A 12,104-nucleotide genomic window follows, 5' to 3' on the forward strand; every position below is an offset into this window, starting at 1 on the left:
GGTAAAATTCGTTAGATTTCTTTTATCTTCATTCAATCCTATTATGAATAATTGTCTTTTTATTGCAGGAAAATCTCCCAAGATAACCATTACTAAAGAAGCTCAGAGGAATTGTCAATTGTTTTTAAAGACGGTTCCTCGTTCTGAAAGAGATTGAAAATTTGCTTCAGCAAAGTATCTTTTTGGAAGTAAGTCGACAAAACGTTTATGTCTTCAGTTTTGTTTCGTGTTTCTAACGATTTCTTTTCTAATTTTGACAGAATCTCATATGGCTCCAACAGTAATCGTTCCTTTGACTCTTAAGGAGATTGCTGAAAGTAAGAAAGTCTAGAGAAGCTCTAAGGAGAAGAGGACGAAGAGGAAACATGAGTCTAGCTTGAGACTTCACAGCGAGCTAGGAACAATTGTTGAAGTAACTAAAGCTCTTGAAGTTCCTGAGAGCAATATTGATGATGATTCTACGCTTATAAGGAAGAAAAAACTCAGAATATTATCTCCTTCTCTGGTAGATGAAAGTGCGGGATTGAACAAGGAGATCGATGACATCATTCAGGTTCCTGATGATGAAGTGATAGAGGAGACCGTGAGAAGAGAAGGAAAAGATCATGTTCATCCAGTTTCACCTCTGAGAGCTCTAATTGAAAAGGAGATAAGACTATCGGGTGCTTATCTTCCATCTAATCTCCCGGCGAAGAGTTTCGAAATGTCGATCCCTAACATCCCCCTTTGTTCAAGGCCTGCTGAGTTATTTCCTGACCTATATAAATTGGCCTATCCCCTTGGTTTTACTCCTCCTCAGTTAAACCTTGAGGATGCTTCTCTTTATAGCATTTCTCATATTTTTCAGGTATTTTCGAAACTCAATTTATTTTTATTTCAATGTTAAATTAAAAGTAACCTTCGTCTTCTTCTTTCAGGCTTTGTCAGTTCAGCTTTACATTGATAAGGAAATCGAAAAATTAAAGGAGGAGATAAAGAGCCTTCGTCTTTCCAGCGGATTATTGCAGGCTGACATTGAAAAAATTTCAAAGGCCGAAGAGCAAGAGAAAAAGTTAAGGTTGGAGACCAAAGCTCAATTGGAGAAAACGAAGAGTGCTGCTGCTGAAGTTTTAAAGAAAGCTGAAGATAAATTTGATGAATTGAATAGAAGGCACATTGCTTTGAAATTTGATTTTACAGATCAAGGTAGGCAATTGTCCAACATAATGCAGCAACAAAAAGATACAGAGGAGGAACTTTCAGCTTTCAAGGTCAAATTTCAAGAAAATGAAATATTATTGAAAGATCTGCAAGAAGTTGATTCTAAGCTGAAAGATTGTGAAATTGAGTTAAGTGCTTCTATTGAGAAAGCAAATCGGCTATCAGATGAGTTGACAGAATCAAAGGAAGATGTCGATTTCTACAAGGGAGAATGTGCTCTTGCTGTTGGAAAGGAAAGAATCAAAGCTTTGGGAGAAGTAATGATGCAATACAAGGCTGAAACTTTAAACGAGGAAGAAGTTGATCGAATGATCAAAGAATATGAAGAATTCAAAGTCATCGATGCAATGCAAACTTCCGCTTCTGAAGCCGAAGACGATATTTAGACTTGTATTTTTATTCTTACTATCTTGTACCTTCCCTTTTAGTCTTAAATAAAATCTTAACTCCTTTACGTTTCTTATCAATGAAAGTTCATAGCTTTAACTATACGTTTAAGATTTAAACTATGATGCAAATAATAATCTTAGAATAAACAGAAGGTTAAGTATACATGACCTTTTGGGAAATTGGAGGACGTCAATCTTCGTCGCTTTGTCCTTCGTCCAAACTTTGATATTTTATCCAATATGCTAACAGATCCTGCAATAATCAAGTATAAGACGATGGGGATGATGTAATACGGTCTGTCAGGCACTTATATATGCTGAGCATATATATGCATATAATCAACTCGATTGAGAAAATATATACATTTTAGTGATTCATCATCCAGATCCTTATACTAAATTTTTTTTTATTTTTTATGAAAGATATAACCTGAGATGTTTTGCATTCCAGCTGTTGTTAAGTATCCGCCCTTCTTTGGTTTGCACCTCGTAAGCACCATTGTCAACAACATCTATGACTCTGTATGGTCCTTCCCATGTGGCCCCCAGTTTTCCAGAATTCAACTGCTGTGTATTCTGGAAAACTTTACGTAGAACCCAGTCACCGATATTGAAAATTCTTGGATTAACTGTTTTGTTGTAGTATTTTGCGATCCGGTGCTTGTAGGCTGCCGTTCTAACAGATGAGTTGTTTCTTCGTTCCTCGAGCATATCTAACTCTTCAGTGAGGATGATGTTATTCTCCTCATCTTGTTGCCATTCGAATCGTGCTGTTGGGAGGCCAACTTCAACTGGTAGCACTGCTTCAGTTCCATAAGTTAAAGAAAATGGAGTTTCACCTGTTGAAGTTCTTGCTGTCGTTCGATATGACCACAGAACCCCTGGGAGTTCGTCTGCCCAGGCTCCCTTCGCGTTTTCCAGTCTCTTCTTCAAAGTGTTGACTATCGTCTTGTTTGTAGCTTCCGCTTGGCCATTTGATTGTGGATGCCTTGGTGATGCGAAGCAAAGCTTTATCTTCCACGTATTACAGAAATCTTGAAGTTTATGGCTTATGAACTGAGATCCATTATCACAAATGATTTCATAAGGAACTCCAAATCTGCAAATAATGTTTCTCCAGATGAAGCTTTTGACTTCTTTGTCCCGGACTTGTTTATAAGCTTCAGCTTCCACCCATTTTGTGAAGTAATCTGTTAAAATTAATAAGAACGCTCTTTGTCCCGATGCTGGAGGAAGCTTTCTGACGATATCCATTCCCCATCTCATGAAAGGCCATGTCGATGAAATTGGGACCAGCTCCGTTGGTAGTTGATGTGGGATTTGCGAAAATCGTTGACATTTATCACATTTAGCCACATATTCGGCTACACCACCGCGGAGCATAGGCCAATAATAACCAGTTTGCATGATTTTACTGGCTAAGCTTCGGCCACCTGAATGGTTTCCGCATACACCTTCATGTAATTCTGCTAAAGCATACTGTGCTTCTTCTTGAGATAAACACCGTAGTAAAACTCCTTGGTATGATCTTTTGTAAAGAATACCATTAACTATTGCATAACGTGATGCTTCTCGTTGTAGTGCTCTGGCCTCATTCTTATCTTGTGGTGACACATTATCCTGCAGATATTGTATGAATGGTGTTCTCCAATCATTATTGTCTTCAGTGATAGCAAATGACTGCTCTATCATGGAATTTTTGTTTATTGCAGGTGACTCTAAATAAATCAGTGGGATATTTTGAGTCGCTTGCACCGAGATTGATGATCCTAAGTTCGCTAATGCATCCGCTTGCTGATTTTCTTCTCTAGGCACTTGATTAATCTGGAATTCTTCGAATTCAAGTTGCAACTGTTGTACTAACTCCAGATAATCGTTCATTCTTTCATCTTTTGCTTGGTATTCTCCATTCAATTGATTAACGATCAATTGGGAATCTGAAGTCACGTGGACACGTTGAAGTTTTGCTTCTTTCGCTAATTTCAATCCCTCAATCAGAACTTCATATTATGCTTCATTGTTTGTGGCGTGAAATCCGCAATTTACAGCTTGAAGGAATTGATCCCCTTGAGGTGAGATTAAAATGATACCTAAGCCACTTCCTTTTACATTACTCGAACCATCAACAAATAATTGTCAAATAGCTTCATCATCTTCTTTGTTTTGATTCAATTCTTTGTGAGCATTATCCATCATTCCTAGACTGAATTCAACAATGAAGTCTGCCAGAATTTGAGCTTTGACCGCCGTTCGAGATTGATACACGATATCATGTTCGATCAACTCAATGGCCCACTTTGTTAAACGTCCAGACAATTCTGGTTTATGGAGTAGCGTTTTGATTGGGAAGCTCGTTACCACCGTGATAGGATGACTTTGAAAATAAGGACGAAGCTTCCTAGCTGCAGTGATAAGTGGTAAAACAAGCTTTTCCATTAAAGGGTACCTTGTTTTAGCATCTAGCAAACTTCGACTAACATAATATACCGGATGCTGCCGGTTGTTCTCTTCTCTTAGCAATACTGCACTAATTGCAAATTCAGAAACTGCTAAATAAAGATAGAGTATCTCACCGATTTTTGGCTTCGTAAGAATTGGAGGATTGGTCAGATATCCTTTCAATTTCTTGAAAGCCATCTCACATTCTTCTGTCCATTCGAAATTGGCTGATTTCTTCAATGCTGTGAAAAGTTGATGACATCTTTCGGAAGATTTGGAGATGAATCGATTTAATGCTGCAATCTTCCCTGCCAAACGCTGTACATCTCATATTGTTGTGGGGGAACGAATATCAAGTATTGCTTGAATTTGATCAGGATTTGCTTCCATGCTCCTTTGTGTAACTATGAATCCCAAAAATTTTCCTGCTTTGACTCTGAATACACATTTTAGAGGATTTAACTTCATTTGATGAGCATCAAGAATTTCAAACGCTTGTCTAAGATGCTCGATATGATCTTCGGCTTTCAGAGTCTTTACTAGCATATCATCGATATATACTTCCATTGTCTTTCTGAGCAGACTGGCAAACATGCGATTGACGAGCCATTGATATGTTGCTCCTGCATTTTTCAATCCAAACGGCATCACCTTATAACAATATATGCCACGTTCGGTTATGAATGCAGTTTTTTCTTGATCATTTGGATGCATTAAGATTTGATTATATCCAGAGAATGCATCCATAAAGCGGAGTAATTCATGCCCTGTTGTTGCATCCACAAGTATATCAATATGAGGGAGTGGGAAAGAATCTTTTGGACAAGCGTTATTCAGATCTGTGAAGTCAATACAGACTCTCCACTTTCCATTCTTCTTTTTTACCACAACCACATTTGCAAGCTAGTCTGGGTATTGAACTTCTTGGACGAATCCAATATCTAGCAGCTTTCGAACTTCCTTATTGATGACTTTATTTCTTTCTGGAGCGAACCTTCATCTCTTTTGCCTCACTGGAAGGAAGTTATCATCGACTTGCAACTGATGAGTGATGATATTCGGATCAATTCCAATCATATCTGCATGCGTCCAAGCGAAAGTATGCTTATGATTTTGCAAGAATTGGTTCAAATTTTCTCGAAGTTGGTGATCCAGGTTGGCTTCAATCTGAATCTTCTGGTCTGGATAATCAGGATGAATGATGATTTCTTCTATTTCCTTATTAGCCGGTTCTTTTTGATTGCTTAGAATCGGCCCTTGCTGTAATTGCTATAAAGCTTTGGTTTTTCCTTTCAATGTTTGTTCGTAGCAACTCCTTGCTTGACGTTGATCCCCATATATTTCTTGTATTCCACCTTTTGTTGGGAATCGTATCACTTGATGATAAGGTGACGGCACAGCCCTCATTGCATGAATCCAAGGTCGTCCAAGTATCGCATTATATGGAGATTGACAATCTAATATATTAAACCGAACCTGGAGATTTATTCCTTTTGCATATACTTGCAATGGAATAGAGCTGATGGTGAATTGCTGTTCTCCGTTGAAGCCAATGAGTGGTATAGGACCTCTGATTATATCGACTTCTGAAAGTCCCATTGCTTGGAGTGTGGACATGAACAGTAAATTTACTGAACTGCCATCACCAATCATGACTCTTTTAACTTCGCAATTGACAATTTGCAAAGTTATTACCAGGGCATCATCATGTGGATTGAGTAGCTTCGTCATCTCATCGTCTGTGAAGCTGATAACTTGTCTCGTGAATTGTACCATCAGCTTATCATTCCATACCTCATAATTTTCTGTTTGCTTGACATGTTTCTTTGCTGATGAATGTGTAATTCCGCTAATCTCCGATCCACCAAATATTACGTTAATCGTCTTCTCTGGAGGAGGTGGCTTCTGTTCCTCTTCTCATCTTTCAGCTTGGGACATCATCGCTTTTCCTCTTTCGGATAGTAAATCCCAAAGATAACCTTTCTTTAGCAATTTGATTACTTCTTTTTTGAGGGTGAAACAATCATCTGTTGTATGCCTGTAATCGTTATGAAACTCACACCATTTGGAAGTATTCCGTTGATCTAGCGGTTTACGTAATTTGTCGGGTCATCTAACAGCATCTCCCATTTTTCAACACTGATAAGATTTCATTTGGTGGAATTACCAAATTATATTCAGGAGATCGAGGTTTCTTCTTGAAATCGATTGGTTTAGGATCTTTGCGAGGATATTGCGGAGCTTCTGAACTTGTTGCTTTTGCTCAGATTTCTTAGGCTGCTCTGTTAGTCGCTCTGGAAGCCTTCCTTCATCTTCCTCCCATTTAATTTGAATGCTTGCTCTTGCCTGAACTTCTTGAAAAGACTTACATGGATAACGGGTAAGCTTTCCGTATAATTTGCTTCCAGGAAGAAGAGCCATACGAAATGCATTGATCGCAATTTCATCTAAGCATCCTGGAATCTCCAGTTTTTCTTTATTGAATCTCGTCAAGAATAACCGTAGAGATTCTCCTTGCTTTTGTCGCAGTCGATATAGATCATCTGATGTTGGAATTATTTTCCTACTGCTTGCAAATTGTTCAACAAATGCATCGGCCAATTGTGCGAATGAAGCGATTTGCCCTTCTGGAAGATTAAGATACCACTTCAAAGGAGGTCATACCAAGGTTGAACTAAATCCTCGGCACATGCATGCTTCATGCTTGTTGAATGGGTATGATACCAGAGTCAATCGTTGACTATACTGATCCACATGATCTTCTGGATCAGTGATACCATCATAAGGTTTAATATGTGGTATGATGAATTTCTTTGGGAGCTCTTCCATGGCAATGGCATGAACAAATGGAGATTTGAGGAAAGTATGATTTTTCTTTATAGGTGGTGGCATGCCTGGTATTCTGAAGAAGGCTGACTCCATTTCTTCTAGTCTTTTGTCGACACTTCGTTACGTTGCAATTTTTGGCAATGTTGTAGTTATGTTTGACCACGCACCAATTGTTGGGATAGCCGAAGATGACGTTGGTATAGGAAACAGTGGTGCCATGGATTGTGCCGTTGGCCTCAGAAACTGGGTTGATGTTGATGCCAATGATGATTCTGTCTGATGTACAAATCATGGCAAGGGAATACTTGCGTTGGGAATTTGCGTTGTTTGTCCATCATTGAGTCGAACAGAAGTACTTGGGACAGTACTTGCAGGGACGGTTCTGGTTACCTGTGGACTTGAAGGTTGATTCATAAGATCAAGTAGCTTTTTATTTTCTCTTCGAACAGTCAAGTTTTCTTGCTCCAACTGTTGGACCCTTCTTTCATGTTCGTCGAAGCGTTGAATCAAAGCTGTCATTTTCTCGCTTACAACATCATCTCGTGAATCTTCTGAGTTTGCTGCCATTGTGATAAAACAATTTCTCCCCTACCTGGCGCGCCAAACTGTTGATGTAAATTATCGACAATCGAATTGTTGAGAATGAGTTGGTAAATGTAAGACAAAACAAAGAGATTTTACGTGGTTCGGCTTTTAGCCTAGGTCCACGGTGTAGAACTATATGATATTTTATTTATCACATGTGATTACAGAGTGAGTGAGAAAATCATAAGTTTTCCCCCCCAACCGAAGTCCCCTTTCCTCGGCCTAATGAACTCATTTTATGCTTTTCTTGAGCAGTTACCAGTAGTTGTGACAGTTGGAGAAGTTCATGGCAGTTTGGGGGAGTTTACGGTAGTTTGAGGTAGTTTGTAGTAGTTTGCAGTAATTTCGGCTGTTACCATTTAACGAGGAACTGCCTTATCTTCGGTTTCGTCCCTTAGTTATTGGTTCGGCCTTACTTGCATCGGCTTTGTATTGCCTTTGAAAGACCAAGTCCTTTTTGGACTGTATGCTCTGGCCTGATTGTCGTTGGGCTTCGGGGCCCTAGCCTCTGTTAGGCTTTTATGTTGTTGTCGTTGGGCTTCGGGGCCCATGTAATTTGCTGAGGTTGACTTTGACCCCTACGGCAATCAATAACATGCTCGGTAGACCATGTGTGGCCCTTGGTTGTTGAATGGAGTTGTTGGAATAAACGTGCATGCATATAATTAATTAATTAACAATAACAATAACAATAACAAATTGCATGCATAAACAGTATCATATATTGATCAAAACAGTATCACATACGAGAATAAAAATTGGAATTAAAATACCAAAACCGGAATTAGATGAGGGAGTGAGGTACGCTAACGCGAATCTCCTTAAAGTGAATTTGCTCCTGCCTATCGGTGTCTAGCAACTCCGAGCAATCACCTCCCAAGATACAACGCTCCTTTCACCACCTTGTTAGTGACACTCCAAGCAGGTAGTACCATCGAACCAAGCAAGAACAACACTCGCAGACTAGGATTTGGCAGAGTTTCAACAGGGGAGAAGCAAAGGAATTTCGCGTTCTTGAAATGAAGCTGCAGGTCTCCTTATATAGGAGCTGGAGCAACCAATTGTCAAGAAAAATCAGAGTAGTAAAGTGCAAAAAATTGTTAGTGACACTCCAAACAGGTAGTATAGTCGAAGCAAGCAAGAACAACACTCTCAGACTAGGATTTGGTAGAGTTTCAACAGGGGAGAAGCAAAGGAATTTCGTGTTCTTGAAATGAAGCTGTAGGTCTCCTCCTTATATAGGAGCAGGAGCAACCAATTGTCAAGAAAAATCAGAGAGTAGTAAAGTGCAAAAAATTTAAGATGTGATTGGACTGGGCCTAATCACAAGCCCACCACGCGCGACCGAATTGGACGGACGGACGACGGCGGCGCGTGTTTAATCAAAACTCATAATGTGGAGCCTCTTACTCCTACAAAAGCTTGGGTGCCCTTAAGCCCAAATTTTTACTTCAACACTTGAGCTTATAAACTACACATCCACATAGTATTTTTCCAATGTGAGATTTTCATACACACTTATTACACTATGTTCACCATGCTCATCATGGTGACTTTGGAGTCTTTTTACATTCAACCAAAAAAGATTTGGTCACACTAATTGCTCCAATTTATTGTCCTTATAACAATGATCAATTATTCATAAATTTCATTCAATAATTATCATTGAACTTTCAATTAATAATGGTCAAAATATAGTTGACCATCATTTTTCCAACAGGACCATCATTTTTCCAACAGGAGTTTCAGTGGACAATGAATGAATGAATAGCATCAAAGCGTATAGACATGAACAAACATCGAAGGAGTTTCATTTAACTTTCAATGTCTGTAATGTGGATGCTTTGAATTGAAAGGAATAACATAATATTCAACAACAAAGAATCCACCATTCGCACCTTGATAGATATTCAACAACAAAATATAGAATTTCCCATTCTACAATTGTCAAAAGCTGGCCCATCTTTAATCCAAAGTCTTTTTGGGTTGAATTGAAATTTTCCTAGGAAATTTAGAGTTCAATGGCGTGTAACAAAATAAATGGTACTTTGCCTTTGACTATTGGTTTTAGATGTTCAAATTCATTCAAAAGTTGTTAAATTCAGGAGACTTTCTTGGTTTCCGATTTCACATTTAGTTTCTCCATTCTTGTGCAATCATGAAAATCACATGTCCAGCTACAGCTTTAGAATCTAATGAGGCTGAGGTTAAAGTAACCGGCGATTGAATCAGATTCGGCGGCGATCGCCATTACTTGGAATTCAGATGGGAACAGAAATCCTTGGAGGATGAACAATCAGTTAAATAAGATAATGAAAGTATTTTTGTACAGACAACAAGATCCATTCTAAAATCAAATACAGTACTCCATAGAGAAAACCCAAAAATTCAAGCGAACTCCTTCAGAGTTGGAATTGATGGAGGAAGATCCTTTGTGCAATTGCGAGGGGACTGAGAAAGCTGACCCAAGAGAGAGAGTATGTGAGCCTGATATGCACGGGCCTGTAGGACGGCCTCTGCCTCGAGCTCCGCAAGCTGGGAGCAGAGCCTCTCCTCAGCATCCTCGGCCACCCGTAGCCTCTCACAGGCTCTTTCAAGCTTGGCCCTCATCTGATCCTCCCTCTCCTTGCTCTCCTTCAGCGCTCTCTCCAGCTCCACGTTCCTCCTTCTTAGCTCCTCTCCTGCGTCTGCTCGATCCATTCGTGATTTCTTCGCTGTTGGCTTATTCTTTTCTTTTGGTTGTGGTCGTTTGCCAGTTGCAGATCTCGAATCTTTATAGCCTCCAAAAGAAAACATAACATATGTCCAGATACATTCGTGATTTCTTCGCTGTTGGCTTATTCTTTTCTTCTGGTTGTGGTCGTTTGACAGTTGCAGATGTCGAATCTTTATGGCCTCCAAAAGAGAACATAACATATGTCCAGATTCAATGTATCCACCTTTAACCAAGGGTACATTCAGATAAGTACAAAAGAGTCGGCTGAGGTTGGAACCTCCCCCATCAAGATACTTTGATCTGCTTGCTTTTTTTTCCTTTTTTTTTTTTGAAGTATATTTTTTGAAGGGACAATTTTCTATAGGTCCACAATTAAAAAGAGTTGCTCTAATAAAGATAGCTCAAAAATAATTTAAGAACAAAGTTTTAAATTATCTATATGCTCCTCTGATTTAAAATAAAAATTATTAAAAAATGACCGTCCTATTTTCTCTCCCCACTTTTGCTTCTGCACACATGCGCATGATATCATCAATTTTTATTTTTTACTTTTTCTTGAACGAAACTTCAAAACGATTTATTTTCTCAAAATATATAACAAATTTTATTAAAAAAATTATATATTCTAAATCAACGTGAAAAACACTTTTAAATAAAATCACTTATCGATATATTCTAAGATGAAAAAATCACATATATAAATTTAATATATATACATTGGTAGTTTATAAGTGGGGGTGTTGGACTATAAATTTGGGCCCAAGGTTTTGTCGGTGCGATTGGGTGGGCAGGCCGAGCTTGGCACGAGTTCGAGATTATAAAAAAAAATTATATTTTTTGGTTAAAGTTTGACTAGAGTCCTAATTCTATTATAATTGGTTGATTGATTAAATGCTAATGAGATTGACTTTCTTCTCTCTTTTCTGATTAAATTCAATTCTAATCTCTTACCAGATAGAGTTTATTCTCATATTAAATTCTAATCTCTTATTAATTTCGTCTCAAACTAACAGTTAGAAAATAGTTCCAACTCGATTTGGTCTTTGGGATTTACTTCCTCGATATGGACGGTTTGGCCTTTGAGATTTACTTCCTCTATATAAACCTCAAAGTGGAAGACTTCACATATCACGAAAAATTCTCTCACTCTCAAAATTCATTTTTCATCTTTTCTTTTTTTCATGAGTATTGCTGATTTAAAGTCAGTTCGATAGAGGCTTGCTCCACGTAGTGCTGCAACGTTCAGGTTTAAGGTGTTATACATTGGGAAGCGAAATTCGTTAACCTGCAAAACACTCGATAGGCAGGAATTATCGTCTTTTTATTTTCATTTTACTTTTAAGAGGCTAATTAATGCCACTTCGTTCCTAACACTTCGGTTGTTTCACCAATAGAGCAATCTTTAATTCTTTACCAATTGACAATATGACGGATTTAGAGAGAAAACCACCCACCAAATTCATTTGATTTGTTTGTAAAACATATATTTTTGTACATACAGAAAGATCCATTCTAAGATCAATCAAATACAGGAACCCAAAATTCAAGTCAACTCCTTCAGCGTTGGAATTGCTGGAGGAAGATCCTTGCCCCTTGGTGTAATTTCAAGGGGACCGGGAAAGCTGACCCACTAGAGAAAGTATGTGAGCCTGATATGTACGGGCCTGTAGGACAGCCTCTGCCTCGAGCTCCGCAAGCTGCGAGCAGAGCCTCTCCTCAGCTTCCTCGGCCACCCGTAGCCTCTCCCAGGCTCTTTCAAGCTTCGCTCTCATCTGATCCTCCCTCTCCTTGCTCTCCTTCAGAGCTCTCTCCAGCTCCACGTTCCTCCTCCTTAGCTTCTCTCCTGCGTCTGCTCGATCCATTCTTGATTTCTTCGCTGTTGGCTTATTCTTTTCTTCTGGTTGTGGTCGTTTGACAGTTGCAGATCTCATATCTTTATAGCCTCC

At 38.8% G+C, this 12,104-nt stretch overlaps 3 protein-coding genes across 3 annotated transcripts; all 3 read right to left on the reverse strand.

Annotated features, from left to right (window-relative positions):
• Window positions 1–4,355: 4,355 nt before the first annotated feature.
• On the reverse strand, window positions 4,356–6,449 carry LOC119986911. Its single transcript, XM_038831602.1, has 4 exons — window positions 6,279–6,449; window positions 5,505–5,933; window positions 5,043–5,288; window positions 4,356–4,931 (listed from the first exon to the last, which is right to left on the reverse strand). The coding sequence occupies exons 1-4, from the start codon at window positions 6,447–6,449 to the stop codon at window positions 4,356–4,358; spliced, it is 1,422 nt and encodes a 473-aa protein (XP_038687530.1).
• Window positions 6,450–9,644: 3,195 nt separating this feature from the next.
• Window positions 9,645–10,416, reverse strand: LOC119987272. Its single transcript, XM_038832143.1, has one exon. It carries the CDS (start codon window positions 10,356–10,358, stop codon window positions 9,831–9,833), a length of 528 nt encoding a protein of 175 aa, XP_038688071.1. The 5' UTR covers window positions 10,359–10,416; the 3' UTR covers window positions 9,645–9,830.
• A 1,175-nt stretch (window positions 10,417–11,591) lies between these two features.
• On the reverse strand, window positions 11,592–12,104 carry LOC119987330 (protein RESPONSE TO LOW SULFUR 4-like). Its single transcript, XM_038832210.1, has one exon. It carries the CDS (start codon window positions 12,087–12,089, stop codon window positions 11,763–11,765), a length of 327 nt encoding a protein of 108 aa, XP_038688138.1. The 5' UTR covers window positions 12,090–12,104; the 3' UTR covers window positions 11,592–11,762.

The sequence above is a fragment of the Tripterygium wilfordii genome, chromosome 20 (genome assembly GCF_013401445.1).
Source record: "Tripterygium wilfordii isolate XIE 37 chromosome 20, ASM1340144v1, whole genome shotgun sequence".
Lineage (NCBI taxonomy): Eukaryota > Viridiplantae > Streptophyta > Magnoliopsida > Celastrales > Celastraceae > Tripterygium > Tripterygium wilfordii.